A 25,317-nucleotide genomic window follows, 5' to 3' on the forward strand; every position below is an offset into this window, starting at 1 on the left:
CGAGACAGTTTGGGAGGAGGCGTGTCGGCAAACCTCGTGGTTCGCGAAGTACACGCCTTCTGGGTCATGTGCATAGAGACCACAAATTTAGTAATAATACACTTCTAAACTAGGATTTAATAAAGTATGCCTCATACTGCATTTTGGGTTAGTGATTCGATCTTATTTGATTTCTCTGATTCCAATCATTCCACTCGCGGCATTCCTAGGGCTAGTAAAATGCAGATACGTGATTTTTCGTGATTAAACGACTGTCAGACTGCTCACATATCATAAAAGCTTACAGTTATATCAATCAAGTCACAAGGGAATCCTGAAAACAACCAGAAAACATTTGTACATTTGAAACGTTACGTTTAACTACACGTGGTTCAGAATGATTGTCTCTTTGTGTGTGTGTTTGTGTGTATTCAGAGTTCGTCGCGTGGTCAGTCACGCGTTGGACTCCTGATCGTCTTCAGTTCCGTGTATGTGTGTGCGTCCTTCGGATTTGATGAGTTTTAAGTCTGGATAACAATGACCAGTGTGGTTCGATTACACAAGGTTGTCTTTGTGGTGAGGTGTCGTGCAGAGGGGACACCACGGGATCTCCGGCCAGAGAGGCGCCCCTGGTAAGACAGAGGATCCTGTGATTACTTATCAGAGAGAAACGCCGCGGGGGCACTTCTGGCGTCGGTAATTTAATTAAGTCCCAGCACCATTTGCTTCGTGTGTGAATTGGTAACTTAAAAAGTCCCATGACATCTGTTTTTGTCACAATCTGAAGAGTGGAGGAGTGTTTACTTAATTAGAATCTAGTTGATTAAAACCACATGATTGCGCTGATCATCTGATTATGGCTACATTCCCCCCTTGATGGTTCGGCAGGACCCGTGTGGGTGGGCCTCGTTGAACCATCACGACCGCATTGGTCAGGTGGCAGGTAAATCATGTAGGTAGATTGCTGCAGGTGGTTGTTCGGACTGAGGGTTCAGCTCGATGAGGTCCGCAGCATTCTCTGACGGGGAGTCCTCTTTCCGGGGGCCTCTCCGGAAACCTACAGACACAGCTTTTGTGAGCTTGGCTTTAGAGGTTCGCATCTCGTTGATTCGTCGGTACAGGATGTAGGCCAGGCCCAGGGTTAGGGTGTGGCCGATGATTGTTGAAATGCACAGGGCGGTGTCAGCGGCGGTCCATGCTTGGACGACAGGTGAAGCGTTCAGGATGGGCATTCTGGACAATGCTTGGAGGGCTGTGTCAAGGGGAGCGATGTCGATGATCTGTGACCCCCCTTCCTCAATCCATTTTTCTAGTTCTGGATCGAAAGTGAAGTTGCGATCCTTAAAGAAGGATGGAATCTCTAGCTCGGATTGGTATTCTTCACTCGGAAGGTGGTACAAGGCTAGGTTGTCCAGGTGGAGGATGGCTCCTCGTGGGACCTGAATCCACATGGTTTGGTTCAGCAGGTTGACACGTGTAGCGGTGTCGTGCTGGTCATAGGTCAGTGTCGCTGACCGTACTGGAGTGTTGACGAGCCACCGGTCCCCTACAATCTCGGCTTGCGTCTCGGTGACTTGGCTGCGAGGCTTCGCATCTGCAGGGCAGCGTGCGTCGCTGGCCAGATGTTGCAGGACGCAAATCCCATCCGTGTTGTCTCTGAGGAACGGTTTGCTAGGGCAGAGATAGTGAATGTCTTTGGTGAGGGTACACATGTGCAGGTTCGGGGCTAAGTACAGCTGTGTATTGCTGTCGTGGTAGGCTACCACCTCAGGTGTCCGTACCCTAAAATAAGTGTTGCTCTGCCAAAATCCCACGTTGACAATGTCTTTGAGTCGGTAGATCCGGCTTGACTCTATGATGGGTAGATTTAAGAGGAAGCCTACCTCTCACTGTGCAGGGTCAACATACAGTGGAATGGCACTGCCCAAAGAGTATGCAAGGTGGATTTGTAATGGGTCAGTGGGTGTTGTTATGGCGGAAGCCAGCACGGTTTGCACCAGGCTTAGGGGTATCAGGTATGGCGGGATCCTACCCATGGCTAAGCTGTCAATGGAGGAACTTATTTCTCGGAGCATGTCGGTCATTAATGCCGTGACCAACTGTGTTTGGGCAAAGTCATTCTGGAACACTGTGAACAGCTGCTTCATGGAGCTCACAGTCTGATTTAGCATGACGCTATGAGTGTTGAGGATTGTCACAGTTCCTCTCAGTGTCTTGCCAATGGTTTGCAGGTATGCGCTTTGTGTGGTGAGTTGTTCTTTTAACTGTGGAAGTTCAGTCTGAATTTCGGCCACGTGCCGTCGCACCGTGGCTATGTTCACAGCGTTGACACTGGACATACCAATGTTGAACAGCGTGCCTACGGCGGCAGCGGCTCCGAGCAACGCTCCCAGGAACCGCTTGGAACGTTTGTTGTGTCCTCCCAATTCAGTTTGGGTGACGGTCATCTTCTCAAGTTGGTTCAGCATGTGCTCGACATCGGCTTCGGCGTTGTTGAGGGCGGTTTCTGTCCATCGGGCACCTGCCCAGCTGTACTGGGCTACCGCTCTTGGGTAGTGCACACGGTAGACATTTCGAGGGTCGAGTCGCACGTACACCTTCTGTGTGTGCGTTCGGCAGTTAGTAATCAGAAGTCCCGGTTCTTCTCTCAACACGATGCCCGAGGCCGGTCCTGGTGAGATGACGTCGGCTGGCGGCTGGCCTCTGGTCGACTGAAGGCACATGATGGCAATCCACAGCAGCATCCTGTTACAGGCAAGAGAGAGAGGTATGGAGGAAAAGGGGAAAGAGAGAAGGCACAGGTCAGCGAGGTTTGTCCCGGGTTGTGTGGGACATCTTTTCGCTGCGATGACGGCGGTTGAGTTTTAGTTTTCATTGGCCCCTTCCTGTCTGTCCCTACTAGAGGCCACATGTCTTTTAATCTGATTGCGGTGGACCCATTTGAGAACTGGTTCTCTCTGTCCCCGTTTTAGCTGGATTTGGTATGCAACGGGGGAGAGTTTGTTCACAATTTCGTGAGGTCCCGTCCAGTGGGGCATGAACTTCTTTGACAACCCCTTGGGTGGCAGGGCGAAACTGTAGTACAGGACTTTGTTGCCCACGTTGAGTTCCTGGTGTGATGCTTTTTGGTCGTAATATGCTTTCTGCCCTTCAGCGCTGGTTTTCCGATGTTGCTGGGCGAAAGCGGAAGTTGTTTTCAAGTGTTTATGGAGCTCGTCCAGGTACTGGGACGTGGTGTAGGCGGTGACGAGGTTGTGGTCTCCCGGTTGATACAGCAGGTGTAATGGCAGGGTCATCTGCCGCCCAGTCATGAGTTCAAACGGGGACACCCGTGTTGATTCCTGTGGTGTGGCTCGGAGGGCCATCAGCACGAGGGGGAGTTTCACATCCCAGTCTTTCTGATTAGCCGATACGTACTTTCTTAGCATGTGGACCACCGTTCGGTTCGATCTCTCTACCTGACCAGACGCGATTGGATGCTGACTAATATGAAGTTTAGCTTGTACCCCTAGACATCTCCAGATCTTTTGCATGATCTCGGCAGTGAAGTGGGTACCTCTGTCTGAGTTGACTCTTGGCAATCCGAACCGGGAGAAGATGTGGTTCATCAGGAGATATGCTGTTGTCTGGGCAGTGTCGTTAGGTGCTGGCAAACACTCTACCCACTTGGTAAACTGACACACCACCGTGAGAAAGTACTTGTTGCCTCTTGTTGACCTGGGCAGAGGTCCTACCCAGTCAATTTGGAGGTCTGACCACGGGAACGTGATTCCTCTGCGTTGAAGTGGAGCTCTGTGATTTGGGTTTGATGGTTGGAATTGACAGCAGACCAAGCATTCTCTCACATACTCTGCCACATCTTGTTGCATGCCTGGCCAGTATGCCACCTGTCTAAGTGTCTCATACGTGGCTTTGGTACCGTGGTGTCCAGCATAGGGTTTGTTGTGGGCGTGCATTAGCATTACCCCCCTTTGGCACAGTGGCACCACGAGTCTAGGCGGTGTGGTGTCATCAGGGCCAAACCATAGAATGTTGTCCAGCACACGCAGCCTATGTCTGGAGTTATGTAGATGTCTGAGGTATGAGTCAGCCTCGATGTCAGATGGTGAGATCGGGTGGCAGGCGGGGTCAGAGAGGTGGTCAAGAATTGTCTTTATGGCAGTGTCTGTGGCCTGCATATCCGCAATATCGTTGTTGGAAATTTGCGGAGTTAGCGATAGCATTTCTGAAGCTGGTGTAGTAGTAGTTAAGGGACGTTTGCTGCGGGTGAGTACCGCAACGGCGGGGTTGGGTAAGGGGTTTGGGGGAGACCACAGCTCACCGTGGAGGGCGCCGGTTTTGGCAAGCGCATCGGTGTGGTCATTAAGGTCTTTGTCTTGGCCAGGTAGTTTGGAATGTCCCTTTACCTTTTTCCAGTACACGGTGACATCGTGTGTTTTTGTGATGTTATCACATTCCTGGAACAGGTGTTGGTGTTTGACAGGCTTGTTGTTTGCCGTTTTGAAACCGTTTTGTTTCCAGATTGGGAGATGGCAAACAAAACTGAGTCTGGCATAGTTAGAGTCTGTGCAGATGAGAAGGTCTCTGATGTTATGGGCGGATGCGACTTGCAGAGTTATGAGAATTGCTGCTACCTCTGCATATTGTGATGACTGGGGGCCCAGTTTGAAGTGTTGTGGTGGGCATGGGTGGTTGTCAACCCACAGTACCCCTGCACCTGCCTGTAGTATGCCCTCGTGGTTGTAGGAGCATCCGTCGACATAAGCTGTGGGCATGCCTTCGCACGCATTCTTGTCAAAGTACCTGTGACAGGTCAGTTGTGGCTGTTGGGGTCCTGGTGTGTCCAGCATCGCAGCAGTTGAGTTGTCAGAGCAGTTTTGACATGTAGCCAGGCCGTTTCCCAACGCCGACTTGTGATTTTGTGCGTATCGGGCCTCAACATCTCGTCCTTGGAGAGCCATTAACCACGTGGCTATGCGTGCATTGGTTACCACACCATCTCGGATGCGTTGGCTGTTGAGGAACATTACGGGCTGGTGGCAAGTGTCTATTATAACTTTCTGTGCTCCAATGTAGTTGGAGAAACGCTGTACGGCCCATACTGTGCAGAGCAAAGCTTTTTCGCAGTCTGAGAATTTACATTCTGGAGGGAGAAGTGTCTTGCTGGCATATGCGACCACCTTTTTGTCTTGGTCGTGCCGTTGGTATAGGCCAGCACTGAGACATTGGTCAGAAAACCCAGCTTCCAGGTAGAATTCCTTTTGAGGATCGGGGTAAGCGAAACAAGGAGCTGTGCATAAATGTCTTTTTAGTTCTGTCATGGCATGTTGTTGAGCGTCTGACCAGACGAAAGGGCAATCTTTCTTCAGCAGAGCCGTGAGGGGCCTGGCGATGTCTGAATAGTTTTCGATGAACTGTCGAGAGTAATTGCATACCCCTAGAAAACTTCGTAGTTCGGAGACGTTAGTGGGAGGCTTGATGTTTTGAATGGCATGGATACGGTTTGATTGTGGTTCAATGCCATGGGGTCCGATGAGCAGGCCCACGTAGTTAACCTTGGTACGACACCACTGTCCCTTGTGTAACGCTATTTTAGCGCCAGCAGCGGACAACTGGTTCAAAACATAGTCTATTTCTTTCAGGTGGTCGGCCACCGTCGTGCTCTTCATGAGAACATCGTCTACGTAAATCAGGTTACCTCTCATCCTGGCGTCTGGGCAGGCTTTGTTCAGGAAGATGTTGAACTCAGCTGGTGAGTTGGCATACCCGAACGGGCATCTGTTGAAGGTGAACTGTCGGTTGCCAAATGTGAATGCCAACTTGTGTTGGTCTTCTGGGTGCACCGGAATAGTCCAGAATCCAGAGGCCACATCGAGTGTAGAGAAGATGGTTGCTCCTCTGATTCGGGGTATTTCCTGTTCCAGCTGTGTCATGGGCCACCGTGATAATGGCACCTGTTGATTCAGCTTTCGATAGTCAATGGTGGGCCGCCATTTCCCATTTGGTTTGAGAACGGGCCAGATGGGGGCAGAGTAGGTGCTGTTACATGGACGGATGACACCTTTCTCAAGCATGGATTCGATGATTTCCTGCACTGGTTCGTGCGAGGCAATGGGAATTTTGTACTGCTTGACGAAAGTGGGAGGAGCCTCAGGATGCGTGGGGATGCGCACCGTGTGGAGGTGGGTGAGGCCACAGTCTAACGAGTCTTTGGCAAAGGAGTCTTTGAACTTATAAAGGACTTGTCTTAGGCTTTGGCGGTCTGCGTCGTCCTGAAGCGCATCAGCATCTTGTAGAATTTGCTGCACTTGAGATTCAAAGCCTTGATATGGCTCCTCTGTCGGTGTGTCATCGGTCGGGTTGATTTTTAAAGGTGTAGCAGGTGCATTAGTCTCACTGACAGGCTGGTGAGTGACTGTGTACACTGCGAAGTGTTGGTCCTCTGTCAGCTCAGTTCTGCACACTTGGTCTTTGGCTACTGACATGACAGATGTGATAGCAATGAGTTGGAAGGGTACTGTGAACACTGTGTTGTCAGTGTGCCCTTCAGGTATCAGTGCAGGTGGGATGGGCCCGATGATAGGTAATACAAGTTCAAAGTCATGAAAGTCGTGGCTCACTAGCCATCCTAGCCTGTAGGATCTGGGGATGTTGATGTTCGTTGCTGTGCAGTTGTTGAACAGAATGTAGACTACCCGAGATGACACTTCTGTGAGGGGTGTGGCTTCGAGTGTGAGTCCCAGGTTTCCACATTCAGGTGAAGGTTGGAAGAAAGCCAGCTTGTGGTTTAAGGTTTGGCCACGTCGCATGATGAGCCGTACAGTGACCCCTTTAGTATAGGCCGGTATCACTGTTCTCTGTTCGTTAATTAGGGTGCAGACTTCTGGGATGGTCTGCCCTGACAGTAGATTTTCATGATCGATGAGAACAGGTGGTTGTAAAGTCATTGGGGCCCATACCACTTCATTGAGCATGTCCACATGAGCTTTGAGACGAAGCAAAACGTCTGCTCCAATGTAGACATCGTGGACCGGATCCGGTAGGATCAGGAAGTAATGGGTCAGGCACCGGTTATTCCACTTTAATTTCAAAGCACAGATCCCTTTTGCAGCTATCATGGAAGATGGATGTGCGTTGAGAGGGAAACGTGTGCGTTTGCTGGTATAAGGCAGGTCCGGTGTTTTGTCAATGATTGCATTGAATAATGAGAGACTGATGGCTGAGTTGTCTGCCCATAGTGCTAGGATAATGTCTGTTGTGGTTATATCTTGCAGTTGTAGGTCAGTCCTGACCTGAGGGCAGTAGGTATCAGAGCCTCGGCTGGTTTTGAAAGTACAGAGTAGTGAACTTGACCCCTGATCAGCTGTTGTGACTGGGTCGTCATGTCTGGCTGAGGGAATTCCCGTGAACCCTGTGACCTGACATTCTGGCTGAGCAGACATGTGTGGCTGGAGGGGGAGGGGTTCACGCACCTGAGCCCAAACTTGCAGGTGTTTGAAGTCCAGTAACGGCTCGAATCGATCCAGCAGGTCTTTGCCTATGAGAAATGGATAAATGTTCATTGGCGAAACGTAGACAGGGTGTACTAGGCTCATAGGACCAATTGCCAGGTGAATGGGAGCTACGTTTCTTAGTTGAATGTCATTTTGGCTGTATGACTGCACGTTCAGCTCACAAGTGTGGAAGTTAAGAGTTCGATTTTGTCTTAGAGCTTCAAATTTGAGTCTTTCAAAGAGTTGAGCCGAAATTAGCGTGAGATCGGAGCCGGTGTCCACCATGGCTTCAATTCTCACCTCCTTTTCCAAAGTGATGGTTAGGTAGAGTTTGCGTGCCACTCCTTTTTCGATCAGGTTCCCCAGGAGTTTTGGTGTGGGGTCTTGCGTGTTGATCGATAAACAGTGCGGGTATGTGTCGTGTGGCTCGTTGTGGGTGCAGATCAACAAGACAGCACTGTCTGGTACCTTTGTGTGAGCGCTGCTGCAGTTTTGTTCAGGAAGTGCAGCGTTTTGTTCAGGAAGTGCGGTTGTCAGCCGGAGTGAGTGAGGGGTGTTGTCAGTTGGTGATGCAACGATGAATTCACTAGTCTGTGGCAGACAAACAGTGTTCTGGGGGGCTGTCAGTTGGAGGGAGTGAGTGGAGCTGTCACTTTGTGATGTAACAGCGAGTTCCATAGTCTGTTGTTTGACAGTGTCTGTGGGGCTGTCAGTGGGAGGAACGTTGGGAGTGGAGTTGGCTTCAGGCCTAAGGTTTAGTCATGCGGTGTCTGGTTTATCTTTGTCATCCTTGCGAGGTTTCTTTTGAAGAAACTCTCTCAGCACGCTCAGAAGTTCTGCAGCTTCAACCGTGGCTGTGTTGTTTTTGTTGGATTTTGGCTCCAACCGCAGCTTATCAGTGTCACGTCGAGAGGGGTCCTTCGACCGGCTCTCTGGGCTTAGTGTTCGGGGAGATGGAGGTCGGCTCCTTCTGGGTTGCCGGCCGGCTTCCCAGGTGCCCCCTTCCGTTTGGTTGTGGGAGGGGCGAGGCCGGTCCCAGAATTGCCTAGAGTGGTCGTTCTGTTGCCTTGGGCGAGCACCCCCACGACCGCGCTGACCTCTGTTGGCCTGAAACGGTCTTGACTCTCTGTTGACAGGTTTGTAAGTGGGGTGCTGTGCGCCCTCTAGGGGCAGCTCTGAGCGGCGCTCAGAGACGGGGCAGATTGTGGGGTTGCTCACAGTCTTTTCAGAGATAGTTCTTTGTTTGGTGTATGCTTTGTGAGCCAAGTCACGCAATTGTTGAATTGACATAGTCCTTGGCTCAGCCAAGACTCCCAGATGATGGGAGAGGGTAGGGTGGAGATTCCGCAGAAACAGGGTCTTGAAATTCCAGTCCTCTTCCATGCCTGGCTCATTGCGTGATCCGAAGTAGGCTTGTCGGAGGCGGCCGTAGTACGCTTGTGGCGTTTCGAGCCGGGCTTGTTTCAGGTCCATTGCCGCTATGATACCTTGGTCTGATTCTGGATCGGAGAATTCACGAATCAGAGCTTGCCGCAATTGCTGGTAGTCCATCTTGACAGTTTCTGGTTGACGGTCGAGGAAGCTTCTCACGTCACGGCTTGAAGTGATCCTGAGAAGATACAACTTATCCCAAGTAGTGGCGTTGTCCACAGTTTGTAAGTGAAAATCAATGTCTTTTAAATAAGAGTGTACATCGTGACCTCCTGCTGGATTGGGAGTGAAAGTCGGGATGTTTCTAGCAAGCTTGTCCAGTTCTTTGGGGGCAGTGTGGTGACCGATGGCCTTGCCCTTCGGTCTGGGGCCCTGCTCCTCTTCAGCTGGTGGGAGCTCGTAGCGGCTGGCTAGAGTGGTGCCGCGCCGTGGGCTTGCTTCCCCTCCTTCAGCTGTGGGGGATTGGCTGAAACGTGCAGGCTCGCTGGTAAGGAGAAACGGAGTGATGGGTGTTCCCCCCTCCAGGTTGCCCTGCAGTCTGTAAGAATGTTTCAGTTCTCTGTGGACAATGTCAAGTTCATCTTTTAGATCTTGTCTCTGTTGGACAAGCTCGTTAATTTCAGCTCGGGCTGCTTGCAAATGTCTTTCACAGGCCTTGGCTTTGGCCTCTCTGTCCTTTAATTCAATCTCTGCTCTTTTCAGCAGAGCGTCGCCATGTAGCAGTTTGTCCTGGAGTTCCTCCATGGTCCGTTTTTCCGACTGCAACCTCTTGTCTGTGTCCGTGCGCAGATCCTCCAAGGCCTTTTGCAGTCTTTCCACTTCCTCTTGTAATTCTGGGCGAGTTTCGTCCTTGGCTTCAGCCTCCAGAAGTAGCTGATCCAGACGTTTCTGCGTGTGGTCCTTCTTTTTGCGGGCCTCCTTTAGTTGAGTCTTTAGTCCTGCAATTTCCTTTTCCAGATTGGCGTTGTCCTCCTCCGCCAAGCGTGCCTGTGCCGCTAAGTTGTGAGCTAGGCTTCCGATTATCCGGCTCCATTCCTTTGAGCTGTAGGCCTGCGTGGGGTCGTTGGACATTAGCTGGTCTACTTCGGCGTCCAGTTCCTGTCGGGTCAGGGGTTTTGGGTCGCCAGCGTCCTTGGGCAGGCAGCCGGTTGTCATGGCTCCTAACCAAGCATCCAGACTGCTCCAATGGGCCGCAGGACTGGAAGCGCGTGACATTTTTGCTCACTGTAGGGCGAGAGAAACACACACAAAAAGGGCCAATCCAAGCTTTTGTTTTGTTTTTGAGGCTAACGAGCCGTAGTACGGCCGTGCCGTCTATAGAAATTTTGGCTAACTGCCGTAGACAGTTAGGTGGGCCAATTTATGCAGGTCAGCGTGGGACCCGAAAATAGAGGCTGCCTGGTTGTCACTCTTATTGTTTAACTTCCTTGGGGTCTCTGAAAGAAACAAATCACAACAGAACAAAACGAAACAAAGGAAAAGAAGATTGAGAGGGGAAAGCAAAATCAAAATATCGCAGTGAATATAACACCTAAGTGAATTGACCTGCTCTGTAGCGTAACCTCTAAGAACTAAGAGGGTGTGTCTTAGGGGGAAAGAGGTAACCAAACGCTTAGAAAATCTATCCGGGGGAATGTCTGATATTCTGTGGCTTATATTAAGTGTCAGGGTTTTATACAAATCAGTTTTGTTTGTTTTTTTACCTGAGGTGAACTGAGGTCGAACCAAGCTGGACCCAGCAAGCGTGGTCAAACTTTCCGGCGCCGCCAAACACTTGACCGCCGTGACTCCGGACTCTTCGTTGCTCTGGTCACGGTTACGCCCTCTCAAACAGCGCGTGACATGTAAACACAACCTGGTAATCTCCGAGGTATCAACCGGCCGACCGCACTGCAAAGGTGGGCGGGGCCCAGAACCCACCAGCGAACTGGCGTGGCGCTTTCGCCTATGGTTTGTGCACCGTTCCCAACAATTGACTTGTGCGATGGCTTGATGGTTGACCCTACAAAGCACCAGATTGCTGATGTCACTTACTGCGTGCCGCAAACCGTGGCAGAGATGAAAGAACTCGAGAGTCACCGCACGGTCAGTGTCGGCGACGCCAGTCAGCAGACTCGCCCACCGAGATCAACCAGGACTCCCACAATCCACCGCAGATGCTGAGGTTTTTACCTATACAACAAAAAAAATGGAATGAACAAGGGAGCTTAAAGGGAATTAAGATATTCCTTCTTAAACCAAATTGAGTAATTTAGGTATGTAAAACAGAAACTACAATAAACCTGAGGAGGGGTAAGGTAGTAACAAAATTAGAAAAACTAATTTACCTGGACAGGAAACTAAAATAAAAGATGAACGGCTTTTGCCAACTGATGATAGCACAGAAATATATTAGACAGGATGGTAGTTATTGAAAAATAACCTAACCCGATTGGAAGTTAGCAATAACTCAATGCAGGTGGAAGCCGGAAATGGGAGCGGTAGGTCGCTGTAGTGGGTTTGGAGCCTCAAGGGGGCGCACTTCCTCTCTGTGGTTCACCTGGACTGTTTGACACAATCTAAATTTAAATCAAAATTGGTTTAACTTAAATCCAAATGAGCCTGGGGGAGATTGAAAGAGGATTAGACTGATTTCTTATAATAATCGTAACAACACTGAAGTCATTCGTAATGATTATAAAATAATCCTCTGGAAAAGCATAAATGAAAATGATTTCATACAGTTTAAGTTCAGTAGAAGGCTGATAGCTGGCTTGAGAAGGGTATCTGCCACTAGGTGGCGTCTTTCCTTTCAGGGGGCTATTAATGATTGAAATGTGAGAAATTTATAGTGGAGGAAAACAAAATAAATAAAAATAAAATAATAATAATTGTTTCAAATCAACTCTAGATACACTGGGGAAGGAGAAACAAGAGTTTGTTTTGCAGAGGAATCAGAATGATTTCTGATAATAAATCACCATACTACTGAAGTTATTAGTACGATAATAAAAATAAAATAAAAATAAAACAGAACTGAGTCATCGAGACAGATAGAAATAGTGAAGGGTACACCGAGTGAGTTTGAGCAGAAGAGTGATAGCTGGCCTGGAGGAGTGCCGCCGCGAGGGGGCGTCTGTCTGTCTCCACGTGAGCTATCAGTGATTTGGACTGAGGAATTCTATGACTCAAGCCCCAATTCACTTCCGTGAATTGTACTTAAAATAAAATGTCTCAGCCCAAAAGGAGGATTGTTTTGCGAACTAGCAAGCTGTAAATGCACGTATGTATTTAGGCAGCTTATTCAACAATCATCGCAGTAAATTTGGAGGAAAGTACGACCGGGAGGGAAGCACTGGGTAGCAGGTCCTACCTGCTATTGCCCACGCGGTGGCGGTGTCGCGCTCACGCGAGCCAAACTCACGAGCGTAGTAATTTGAAACTGACGCGCGCCTGTTAAGGAAATCCAAAGTTTCCTCGCGTACAGAATACAGATTTCTACACGATACAAGTATACACACATTCGACAAGTATACTTTACGAAGATCACGGCGGATCTCTTTGTGCTCGGTCTGCACAGAAAATGAAACGGGATTTTCCACCGGGTAGCTAAGCCAGCGTTTTGAAACCCGAAGTTATCGTTGCTAACGATATAAAATAAGGATCTTTTACTGACGGGAGGATTCTCGCTCCCGCAGTTCACAAAATATACCGGTAATACGCCTGAGTGAAGATTTCTTCGTTCAAACAGGACTTCGAACAATATTAACGTACCACAGGCAAACGAAAGAAATGTTTTTCTTTTCCTTAACCTGGGCCTTTTAAAATATTGTGACTGCAGTTTTCATCACATCCAGTAGTGTTAAAAAGAAATGCTTTAGACCTCTTTCCAGCACTATCGGTGTGGCATGGCTTTTGCCTTGCTCAGTTTTTGAGTCGACTATAACGTTACACAATGCAGACGCACGTACGCAATATTAAACTCTCAAAACACACATGAATATGAATCTGAATATTGGTCTCAAAATGAAGTTTGAAAATGCCCGCGTTCTTCCACCATAATATGTAGCGACAATGACTTGTTTTGGGGAAATTATTAGCTTAAACGGGGAATAATATTCATCAGATCATGAATATTCATTGTCTACATACATTAAATTATCCCAAATAGGGAATAGACTAAACCTCACAGTATATGAACAATTAACACGATTGTTCGTATTAATTATTAATATGGGTCGGTAAATTCATATAAATTATGCGAGTAAATTTTGATATGATTCAAGTTCAGTTATCACACAACCTGTCCGTCCAGCGGACGTGGAGGAGAAGACTTCCTTTATCACAATTTACTAGCCGGTACACAACGAAAACACACTTTCCTGTGGCCACAAGGAAGGTTATTTTCGTGTCAGGCACTTTAGATACTTCAATAGTTAAACCAAATAGAGCTTGGAGCTTATATCGACATTTTCAGGGACTTCAAGTATGGAACCATGAGACAGATTCAATTCAAAGGATTATGGAATTTAATAAAACAAGACTAAAGATTACATAAACTACTTAAAATCACGCAGGAGTAAATATGCATAGCAAAACAAACAATTACAACGAAACAGAAAATGATGGCAATACGAAATATTGGAGAGAGAAAGTTAGAGGGTGAGAGAGAGAGAGAGAGAGAGAGAGAGAAATCTTCTCAGGACAGAACAGTTCAAACAGTTACTTCAAAATGAGACCCAAAGGCTTTTTAGGAAGTTCTAGACAACCTTAAAAACAGCATTCTATTTTAGATTATACTTGCATTGATATGGCCCCTTTTGTGCAGCTGGTTTGAAAGGAAACGTAGGCTGAATGTCCGAAGTTTCGTTCGGACGGAGGTAGATGTTGCGATCTCTTCAGCTCGTACGACGGATGCTTAATCTTAAATTCGTTTCGTTCGTGAGTGCACTGAACGAAGGAAAACTATCAACTGAAGTAGATAACGGAAAGAAAACTTAGATTAAAACGAAATTTAGAAAGCTAACGAAGAGCTCCGGTTGGAGTTCTTGTTGAAGAAGGGAACCTCTCTCTGGCGTAGGACTGCTAGCACAGAGGAGACATGGCGCTCCTGGTTTTGAAGGCGCTCGAGACACGCCTTTCGTACGCGTCTGATCCAATCGTTTGGGAGGAGGCGTGTCGGCAAACCTCGTGGTTCGCGAAGTACACGGCTTCTGGGTCATGTGCATAGAGACCACAAATTTAGTAATAATACACTTCTAAACTAGGATTTAATAAAGTATGCCTCATACTGCATTTTGGGTTAGTGATTCAATCTTATTTGATTTCTCTGATTCCAATCATTCCACTCGCGACATGCCTAGGGCTAGTAAAATGCAGATACGTGATTTTTCGTGATTAAACGAATGTCAGACTGCTCACATATCATAAAAGCTTACAGTTATATCAATTAAGTCACAAGGGAATCCTGAAAACAACCAGAAAACATTTGTACATTTGAAACGTTACGTTTAACTACACGTGGTTCAGAATGATTGTCTCTTTGTGTGTGTGTGTGTGTGTGTGTATTCAGAGTTCGTCGCGTGGTCAGTCACGCGTTGGACTCCTGATCGTCTTCAGTTCCGTGTATGTGTGTGCGTCCTTCGGATTTGATGAGTTTTAAGTCTGGATAACAATGACCAGTGTGGTTCGATTACACAAGGTTGTCTGTGTTGGTGAGGTGTCGTGCAGAGGGGACACCACGGGATCTCCGGCCAGAGAGGCGCCCCTGGTAAGACAGAGGATCCTGTGATTACTTATCAGAGAGAAACGCCGCGGGGGCACTTCTGGCGTCGGTAATTTAATTAAGTCCCAGCACCATTTGCTTCGTGTGTGAATTGGTAACTTAAAAAGTCCCATGACATCTGTTTTTGTCACAATCTCAAGAGTGGAGGAGTGTTTACTTAATTAGAATCTAGTTGATTAAAACCACATGATTGCGCTGATCATCTGATTATGGCTACACATGCTACCTGACAACATAGGATTCCATTCATTATGCTAAGCTAGCGTCGGCGCTGCCAAACTAAAACAATGCTTGCACTGAGACAAAAATGCTTTTGCCCACGTATCTTAATGTAGGGGAGACGGTGAATAAGCCCTATTTCAAAAAACGGTGGAGTGTTCCTTTAAGCTCTTCAACTTCAGTGAACAAGGTGTCTTTTTGAGTCAGAGTGTCCATGAATCCAGTTAATCCTAATGAGGGCTGAGATGACGGTGATATTGGGGGTCTGAGATCAAAACTTCTGGTTATGTCCAAATCCAGCAGATTATGTTGAGATGAAAGGGCCTGAAAACCTTCCAATGTACTGCTAGGAAAAGAGGATTGAGTTCCATCTTGATCTAAAGCCATAACATCCATAAGATCCTCTTTAAAAGCCTTGGGTGGAGTTTGGTTTTGATCTCCCGCCGTTTAATGTCGAGACCTGCTTGGAGATGCAGCCATTTTGCTTGCAGAATTGGTTGTTTGAATGATGAAGGGTGGTTTGAGTGTATTTTCTTTCGCACAAGTTTTTAATATTTGGGTCCCATCTGGGGTGCCACTTTTATGTAACGTTTTCCCACACTCATTATATGCTGGGGTGCCAGACAGGATTTCTGTCATTAATTTAAGTTTCAGTTAAAGAAAACGTACAAAGATCTTGTGTGGTCGGATATCTCTTTCACAAAACCCGTCACTTAATTAGATAAGGATTTACACCAGTAATCAATACATAATATATGTAGTAATAATAATACCCATATAATAACTCTTAAATAGAACACAAACCATTCACTACGACAGGACACATATAATTGCTTTCAAATATGTATGTTCACCACAAGATGCACAATTTCAAGTATTTCAGAATTGCCTTTTTTTGGTTAGAGAGAAAAGAAAAAAAAGAAAAAACAAAATTCAATTCAATAATTGTCCAGCCACAAAAACGGGTCACAAAAAAGAAACAAAATTAGTCTAGTTCAATAGACAATCAGTAATTCCGACAGTAATCCACAGCAAAAATAGTTCAAACAGTCAGTGGGAGCAAAATTCCCAATCAGAAACGGTCAACAGTCAAGTCACGTCAAACAGTCATCCAGTGCAGGCTAAATTGTACTCAAGACTCCTTTTTTAAAAGTCTGGTCCACATTTTCCGGGACTTCTCAGAAGTGAGTATATAGCAGACATCCCAAGTCTCCCGGAAGTTCCGGGAGTCTCCTGCATATTGATAGCGGCTCCCTGATGCCCGCAAATTAATTCAAATCTCCTGGAATCTAGAGCTTGCAAGCTCCAAACTGTGTAGCGCGCACGGCAGAAAGGGAGAGAGTGAGAAACCTTGCGTGTGTGTAATAATATCAGTCTTTAAATGCAATAAATATTTAAAGTCTACCTAAAATCTACCTTTAAAGTCTACTTTCTGCACCAGGAAGCTCATTGACAGGCTGAACATGGAAGGGCGCAAATGCAAGATTCATATCCGCACCTTGGGCCATAATAACGCAGTTGAAAGCTCCGTTGTTGACGGTCTGGAAATTTCAGGAGTTTCTGGTAAGTGCTTTTATCCACTTTCCAAAGTGTGTACCCAGAAAGGGATGCCTGTCTCTACAGCCAATATAATCAGTGAAAGGGAGCTAAGAAAATGGCATTATTTAAAGGATGTAAAAACTCCCCATATAAATGCTGACGTGGACCTATTAATTGGCACAAACGCCTCCAAGTTGATGGAGCCTTGGGAGGTGATTAACAGTCGTGAAGGTGAAGGACCCTACGCGATCAGAACCCAACTGGGATGGGTAATAAATGGTCCGATACAGGGAAGTAGTGACTGTGGAAGTGACCACACTTTAGTTTTCGCCAACAGAATTGCCCTTGACAGAATTGAAGAACTGTTAACCAGCCAGTACAACTATGACTTCAATGAGCAAGCTTCTGTCGAAAAGGAAGAAATGCCAAGGGAAGAAAAGAAGTTTGTCGAATTAATGGAAAGCTCTGCTCAGTTTAAAAGCGGACATTACACGTTTCAAATGCCTTTCAAAGGGAAAGATGTTTCGATGCCAAACAACCTTGGTGTTGCCATGCAACGTGTTCATGGTCAAAAAAAGAGACTTCAGAAAGACGCAAGCTTTCAATGAGAGTACAACAACTTTCTTGCTGATGTTATTAGAAATGGCTATGCTGTAGAAGTGCCACAGCATCAGTTGGAAACGCCAGCAGGGAAGGTGTGGTATATTCCACACCACGGCGTGTACCATCCACGGAAAGGAAAGCTACGAGTGGTGTTTGACTGTGGAGCAGAGTACAAAGGGATCTCACTCAACAGTCAGCTCTTGCAAGGACCGAACCTCACCAGCTCGTTAGTTGGAGTTCTTATGAGGCTCAGACAGGAACAAGTGGCTGTAATGGCGGACATAAAGGCTATGTTCCACCAGGTTAAGGAGGCAGAGAAACACCGGGACTACTTAAGATTCTTATGGTGGCCTCAAGGTAACCTGAAGCAAGGTCTTGTAGAGCATCGCATGACTGACCCTTTATTTGGAGCGGTTTCATCACCCAGTGTCCCCTGTCTTGCTCTTAGAAAAAACGCTGAGGACAATAAGGCTAACTTTCCAACAGAAGTGATTGAAACGGTCAAATGAAACTTCTATATGGATGACCTATTGAAGAGTCTGCCCTCTGAAGAGGATGCAGTCACCATTGTCAAGAACCTTATAACCATTTGCGGGAGGGGAGGGTTTACCCTCACTCAATGGATTAGTAATAGCCAAGAAGTGCTTCAAAGCCTCCCAGAGGATCTCAAGTCCAAAAAAAAATAAGTCCAAAAACCTGCATGAGCTTGATCTGGATAGGGATAAGCTGCCGTTAGACAGAGCTTTGGGTTTGCAGTAGTGTATCGAGACGGATACTTTCAAAATCAAGCTGAAAGTCAAGGGTAAGCCGGCAACCAAGCAAGGCATGTTATCCATCATCAGTTCCATTTACGATCCATTGGGGTTCCTGGCACCTCTAATACTCCCGGCCAAGTTGCTGTTGCAGGGGTTATGCAGGACAAAGTGTGATTGGGACGATCCAATACCTCCAAGCTTTCCAGCAGAAGGGGAACAAATGGCTGACAGATCTTGAGAGGGTGGCATATTTCAAGATCCACAGATGTGTGAAGCCTGCAGGATTTGGGATGAGAGGATTCATGTTACTTTCTTATTTGGCAAAGCCCGGGTGGCCCCTTTGAAGACTGTCACCATTCCCCGTTTAGAGCTTACCGCTGTTGCAGTACGAGTGGACAAGATGCTCAATCGGAGCTCCAGTTTTGCACTAAAGACGACTTGCTTTTGGACTGACAGCACATCAGTTCTTAAGTACATAAAGAATTAGAACCGAAGATTTCAATCCTTTGTAGCAAACAGAGTAACCACCATCAGGGTCAACTCGGAAATTGAGAAGTGGAGATACGTTCCCACTTCTCTGAACCCTGCTGATTATGCTTCATAGACTGTGCACCTGGAAGTGGCCTATTCTCTTGACACAGACTCGTGCATCAACGCGTTGTGAAGGTTCATCTGTCGAAGAAGACAAGTCTCGCACTTGAGATCTGACAATGGCAACAACTTTGTGGGTGCAGAAAGGGAGTTGCGAGAAGCCTTAGCCTCTTCGAATCATGATTGCATTGAAAGAGCCTTGTCCAAAAAGGAAATCAAGTGGAATTTAAATCCCCCAGCTGGGTCACACCACGGTGGTGCATGATACGGATGAGCAGGAAAATCTTGTGCTCTGTGCTCCGTCAACAAACCTGGGATGATGAAGGGTTCCATACCGTGCTTTGTGAGGCTGAAGCTATGCTTAATGATCGCCCCATCACAAGATTGTCAGAGGATCCCAACGATCTTGAGGCGTTGACGCCTAACCATCTGCTACTCCTCAAAGGAAAACCAATCCTCCCACCAGGATTGTTCAATAAAAGGGATGTTTACGCAAGGAGAAGGTGGAAACAAACCCAGTACATTTCGGATCTCTTTTGGAAGAGGTGGATCCTCGAGTACTTACCGCTTTTACAGGAGCGTCAAAAATGGAACCAGGGAAAAAGGAATTTTGTTCCTGGAGATCTGGTCATGGTTGTGGACTCAACAGCACCACGTGGGTCATGGATGCTAGGAAGAGTCCTGGAAACCTTCCCTGAAAAGAGAGGTCTGGTACGTGTGGTTCGTCTGAAGACCAAGACAAACATCATGGAACTACCCATAACTAATATATGCTTACTTAATGAAGCTAAAGAGTAACTGGTTCCTTTGAACTATATTTTGGTATTCGTGGCTCTTTTGAATTTGGTGTAATTGCTCCGGCAGACGCAATTAGGGGCTGGAGTGTATGAGCCATATTCATTCTGTATTATTCTATGTAATTTTGTATGTGCTTGTAACTCAGCTGATTTTGACCCAGCTGGGCAGGTCATTTAACTTAGAGGAAACCCAGACACAGTGTGGCGGTTTTTTGGAAGCAAACCGTTTTTGACTGTGCCTAGTGTCTTTCCTACAGGTGAACAAAGCAGTTCGGTGTTTTGGTTACATGTATTTTGAGTAAATATATTGCCGCTGTATGATATATGCAAAGGAAAATAAACTTGCTAGAGAATAGTAACATTACGGAAGTCTATGTTTGATACAAGTGAGGACAAACGTGAACACGTCTAATTTAATCCGCTGTATTAGCAACCAGTACTAGACTTCGTTTAGGGCTTAGTCAGTACAGACAGCATTTAAAATAGAAATCTTTTGTAACATTATAAATGTCTTTACTGCTACTTTTGTACCTTGCTGAATAAAACTCTTAATTAATTTTTTTTAAAACAATGAAAATATAATGCTAAATTGTTTTAATAACATTGTACAGTATAATTGTTACTAGTTTCTTACTTTGATATAATGCACCATCTGAAGGTTGAAGAGGTCTGTTGAGCTTTCCAGAATGAGGGTGGAGCCCATGTTTGAGGTTGTGTTGTGAAGGTCAAAGATGACATCATATGCATCTGAGCTTCCTTTGGGCCCGAACATCTGATTGATTTCCTTGGCCCTCTGGACTTCATACGGCAGCCCTTGAACATCTGGAGCACTGTGGATGGAAAGTGTCTTATCAATATTAATTAACAATTACAGTAATAAGCACACAAATCATTAACTCTTTTAACAGATAAGTGAATGACAAAAGATGCAGCTATTAAATCAATAATATCTAATTTACTTATTTAAAGACAAATCTAAACTAGAGACTTGAGGGACCATTATGACTTAGATTAATATTTTATTTACTGCTCCAACTGCTTAGTTAGAAAAAAAAAGGTTCCATAAATATTCCTATTCCATAAAACCACCAAATGTATACACTTTGTTGATACTAGGAATAACATATACTACAGAGATACATATAACAAGCACACAAAGCAAGAGAGGACAGAAAAATAATGCAGAGAATTTCATAAAGCTTTCCAGCTGATTCAAAAGAATTCATAAAACAATCAACATGTGAACATCTGTTGTGTATCTGTTGTCAGAACAAGGCCAGGACAAGCGGTCAGTCCGTGAACGAGACAAGAGCGCGCAAGTCGTTTTTTTCTGAATATCCAGTTCTCCTGTTGTTTCAGTGTAGTATCTACCAGCAGGTAAGGTTGTTTTCGATTCTCTGGTTATTTTCTTGTTTTGCCTTCTCACAAATTTGTATTTTAATTAGACGCATTCCCACTTTATATAACAGCCGCTCTGAATAATATTGCAGTTTAAATTGTATAGCACTTAAGTGAGCGCTGTCCAACAGCTAGTTTCGATTCCTCTCCCATTATTCGGGTGATTTGCGTTTGCTGTGTTAATTGCTGGGCAGAAACAGCAACTGTAAAACAGATATAAAGTCGAAGAGATCCAGAACAAGGCCAGGACAAGCGGTCAGTCCGTGAACGAGACAAGAGCGCGCAAGTCGTTTTTTTCTGAATATCCAGTTCTCCTGTTGTTTCAGTGTAGTATCTACCAGCAGGTAAGGTTGTTTTCGATTCTCTGGTTATTTTCTTGTTTTGCCTTCTCACAAATTTGCATTTTAATTAGACGCGTTCCCACTTTATATAACAGCCGCTCTGAATAATATTGCAGTTTAAATTGTATAGCACTTAAGTGAGCGCTGTCCAACAGCTAGCTTCGATTCCTCTCCCATTATTCGGGTGATTTGCGTTTGCTGTGTTAATTGCTGGGCAGAAACAGCAACTGTAAAACAGATATAAAGTCGAAGAGATCCAGAACAAGGCCAGGACAAGCGGTCAGTCCGTGAACGAGACAAGAGCGCGCAAGTCGTTTTTTTCTGAATATCCAGTTCTCCTGTTGTTTCAGTGTAGTATCTACCAGCAGGTAATGTTTTTTTCGATTCTCTGGTTATTTTCTTGTTTTGCCTTCTCACAAATTTGTATTTTAATTAGACGCGTTCCCACTTTATATAACAGCCGCTCTGAATAATATTGCAGTTTAAATTGTATAGCACTTAAGTGAGCGCTGTCCAACAGCTAGTTTCGATTCCTCTCCCATTATTCGGGTGATTTGCGTTTGCTGTGTTAATTGCTGGGCAGAAACAGCTGTCCTCACTCAGGCGTTAGTACGCATTATATCTATGTAGTGCGCGCGCTGTCGCGGAAGCGCCAGCGGAAGCGCTCAGCCTCCTCGTGTGAAGACCGACTCGGGTAAAGACCTCTACCTGTGCGACTCCACCGAGCAACGACACCAGCTACGCACTTAAGTATCTTCTTCTCCCTTTCCTTTCCTACTTGTACTCTATTTCCCTTAATCAACATGTGCTTTCAATACATTCCTGTTGTCTCCCGACAACGCACTCTCATCACGCACAAAAGGCAGCGCAATACTGCTAATCTGCGTCCCGTTCTCTCATCCACACACACACACCTCTCTCTCTTTCTATGGGTCTATGGAATTGTCAGTCAGCAGTCAATAAAGCTGACTTCATTCCTGCCTTTGCATCTCTTTCAACTCTTAATATCTTGGGCTTGACTGAGACCTGGATCCGTCCAGAAGACTCAGCAACCCCTGCTGCTCTCTCTAACAACTTCTCTTTCTCTCACACCCCTCGCCAGTCTGGTAGGGGTGGGGGGATTGGTATTCTCATTTCTAACAATTGGAAATACTCAACTCTCTCCTCTCTATGCAATAACAACTCATTTGAATATCACGCTATTACACTTACAACCCCCTTTAAGATCAAGATTGTAGTCATTTATCGCCCCGCAGGTCAACTGGGAAGCTTTGTTGAGGAGCTGGATGTGCTGCTGTCCTCTTTCCCTGAGGACGGCACTCCACTTGTAGTCTTTGGCGATTTCAACATTCATCTAGAGAAGCCGTATGCTACAGATTTCATCTCTCTCCTAGCCTCATTCGATCTCAATCGGCTCATCACCACAGGTACTCACAAGTCAGGCAACCAACTGGACCTGGTCTACACACGCAACTGCATCACAGACAACATTTTGGTGAAACCTCTCCTTGTTTCAGATCATTTCCTCATTACTTTCAATCTACAACTCACTATCCACACTCCACCAACTCCCCTACCAGTTACCTTCAGACGAAACCTGCGCTCACTTTCTCCCTCCCGTCTCCCTCCCGTCTTTCCTCTGCTGTGTCATCTTCTCTTCTCTCACCCTCACAATTCTCATCTCTAGATGTGAATACCGCAACGGATACTTTATGCTCCACATTAACTTCTTCTTTAGACACTATCTGCCCTCTCTCCTCCAGGCCAGCACGCGCTACCCCCTCTAACCCCTGGTTATCTGAAGTTCTTCGGGAACACCGGACTAAACTCAGGGCAATGGAGAGGAAATGGCGCAAATCAAAAGATACATCTGACCTGAGTATGAACCAATCTCTGCTCTCTTCCTTTTCTGCTGATGTTCATGCCGCAAAAGCTTCATATTTCCACAACAAGATCAACTCCTCCTCTAACACACGAACACTTTTCAAGACATTCAACTCACTCCTCTGTCCACCTCCACCACCACCCACCTCCTCGCTAACTGCTGATGATTTTGCTAACTTCTTCACTAACAAAACAACAACCATTAGCAGTCAGTTCTCTCCCACACTTCTACCAGCACTCACACACATCATCAACTCATCCCTCCATACTGGCATTTTCCTACAGCATTTAAGCAGGCTCGGGTAACCCCACTGCTTAAAAAACCAACTTTAAACACATCACTTCTAGAGAATTACAGACCTGTCTCTCTCCTACCTTTCATTGCAAAAACACTTGAAAGAGTTGCTTTCAACCAAGTATCATCTTTCCTGTCTCTGAATAACCAGCTGGATGTTAACCAATCTGGCTTCAAGAAAGGGCATTCGACCGAGACCGCATTACTTTCAGTCACAGAAGCCCTGCGGATCGCCAAAGCTGCTTCCAAATCATCAGTTCTCATTCTCCTAGACCTGTCTGCTGCCTTCGACACTGTGAATCATCAGATCCTTCCGTCCACCCTCTCATCACTGGGCATCACTGGATCTTCCCTCCACTGGTTTGAGTCCTATCTCACAGGTAGGTCATTCAGGGTCGCATGGAGAGGCGAGGTATCCAAAGTACATCGACTGACCACAGGGGTTCCCCAGGGGTCAGTCCTTGGACCCCTCCTCTTCTCCATTTACACCACATCACTGGGACCCATCATACAGGCACATGGTTTCTCTTACCATTGCTATGCTGATGACACCCAGCTCTACCTCTCATTTCAACCAGACGATCCCACAGTAGCTGCACGTATCTCTAGCTGTCTGGCGGACATCTCGGCATGGATGAAGGAACATCACCTGCAGCTCAATCTGGCAAAGACTGAGCTTCTTGTTCTCCCTGCCAATCCGTCTCTACAGCACGACTTCCCTATCCAGTTAGACTCATCCTCAATCACCCCATCATGGTCAGTCAGAAATCTTGGAGTAATCTTTGATGACCAGCTAACCTTCACAGATCACATTTCAAAGACAGCTCGATCATGCAGGTTTGCAATGCACAACATCAGGAAGATCAGGCCTTACCTAACTGAGCATGCAACACAGCTTCTTGTACAGGCCCTGGTTATTTCTAGGCTTGATTACTGCAATGCTCTTCTAGCTGGTCTTCCATCATGTGCAACTAAACCCTTACAATTGATCCAGAATGCTGCTGCTCGTCTTGTATTCAACGAGCCCAAAAGGGCCCACGTCACTCCGCTGTTCATCTCCCTGCATTGGCTACCACTCGCTGCTCGAATCAAGTTCAAGGCGCTGACACTTGCTTACAGATTGTCCACCGGCTCAGCTCCCTCCTACTTTCACTCGCTCCTACGGGTCTACATCCCTACCAGAAGCCTACGATCGGCCAAGGAGCGACGGCTCGTGGTGCCTTCACAGCGAGGCACAAAATCACTGTCCAGAACATTCTCATTCACGGTTCCATGCTGGTGGAATGACCTACCCACCCTCGTCCGTAATGCAGAATCCCTGACAGCATTCAAAAGACAACTGAAAACTCATCTCTTCCGTGAGCACTTAACATAAAAAAAAAAACCTTTCTCTTGAAATCTTCGCTTGTCTGGTTTATGCTACTCCGAGCAATGTTTGAACTTTGTATTCTGAGCACTTCTTGCGTTGTTTTTGCCTCTCCACGATGACTCGCTTGGTTTAATCCTCAAATGTAAGTCGCTTTGGATAAAAGCGTCTGCTAAATGACTAAATGTAAATGTAAATGTAAATGTAAATGTGTATGTTTTGCAGCGCCTCACAGTACATTGCATATGCAGTGTGTCACGAACTGTGCTTTTCCTGCTGCCTTTACCTTTGCTTCCCGCAGCCCAGAAACAACTTAGAACTACAAAATACTTCACCAAACTTGACCTTCGCTGTGCCTATAATCTCATTTGCATCCGAGAGGGGGGCGAATGGAAGACAGCGTTCTCCACCAGCAGTGGGCACGATGAATATTTGGCCATACTGTTCGGATGGGAACAACAGTGCGTCAGTCTTCCAATCCTTCATCAATGACGTCTTCAGAGACATGTTGAATTGATGGGTAATTGTTTACATCGATGACATTCTAATTTACTTCAATTCCCTTACTGAACATACTAACTGTATGACAAGACAAATAAATAAATAATTGTCACACCTGCGCTGTAACCAAGCTCTGTTGCCTGCCGGTCTCCTTCAACCATTACCCATTCCCTGACAACCATGGTCTCACATTACCATTGACTTTACCACTGACCTCCCAATATCACAGGGCAGTAGTGGCCTACTGGTTAGCGAGTCCAACTATTAACCCAAAGGTTGCTGGTTCGATTCAGGAAATGACTGAGATGCCCTTGAGATAGGCACTTAAACCCCTAATCGCTCCACGGGCCCACAGCATAAT

General features: G+C 46.3%; 1 protein-coding gene across 2 annotated transcripts in view; it reads right to left on the reverse strand.

Moving 5' to 3' along the window:
* aspa (aspartoacylase) overlaps positions 1–25,317 on the reverse strand; it is a 135,060-nt gene that overhangs the window by 91,703 nt on the left and 18,040 nt on the right. For both annotated transcript variants that reach the window (XM_077231924.1, XM_077231923.1), the window contains exon 2: positions 19,806–20,001. In XM_077231924.1, the coding sequence (XP_077088039.1) occupies positions 19,806–20,001 (196 nt within the window). The remainder of the gene's footprint in view (positions 1–19,805; positions 20,002–25,317) is intronic.

This window comes from Siphateles boraxobius, unplaced genomic scaffold, assembly GCF_051911475.1.
Source record: "Siphateles boraxobius isolate OS27281-9 unplaced genomic scaffold, OSU_SipBor_1 16, whole genome shotgun sequence".
Taxonomy (NCBI): domain Eukaryota; kingdom Metazoa; phylum Chordata; class Actinopteri; order Cypriniformes; family Leuciscidae; genus Siphateles; species Siphateles boraxobius.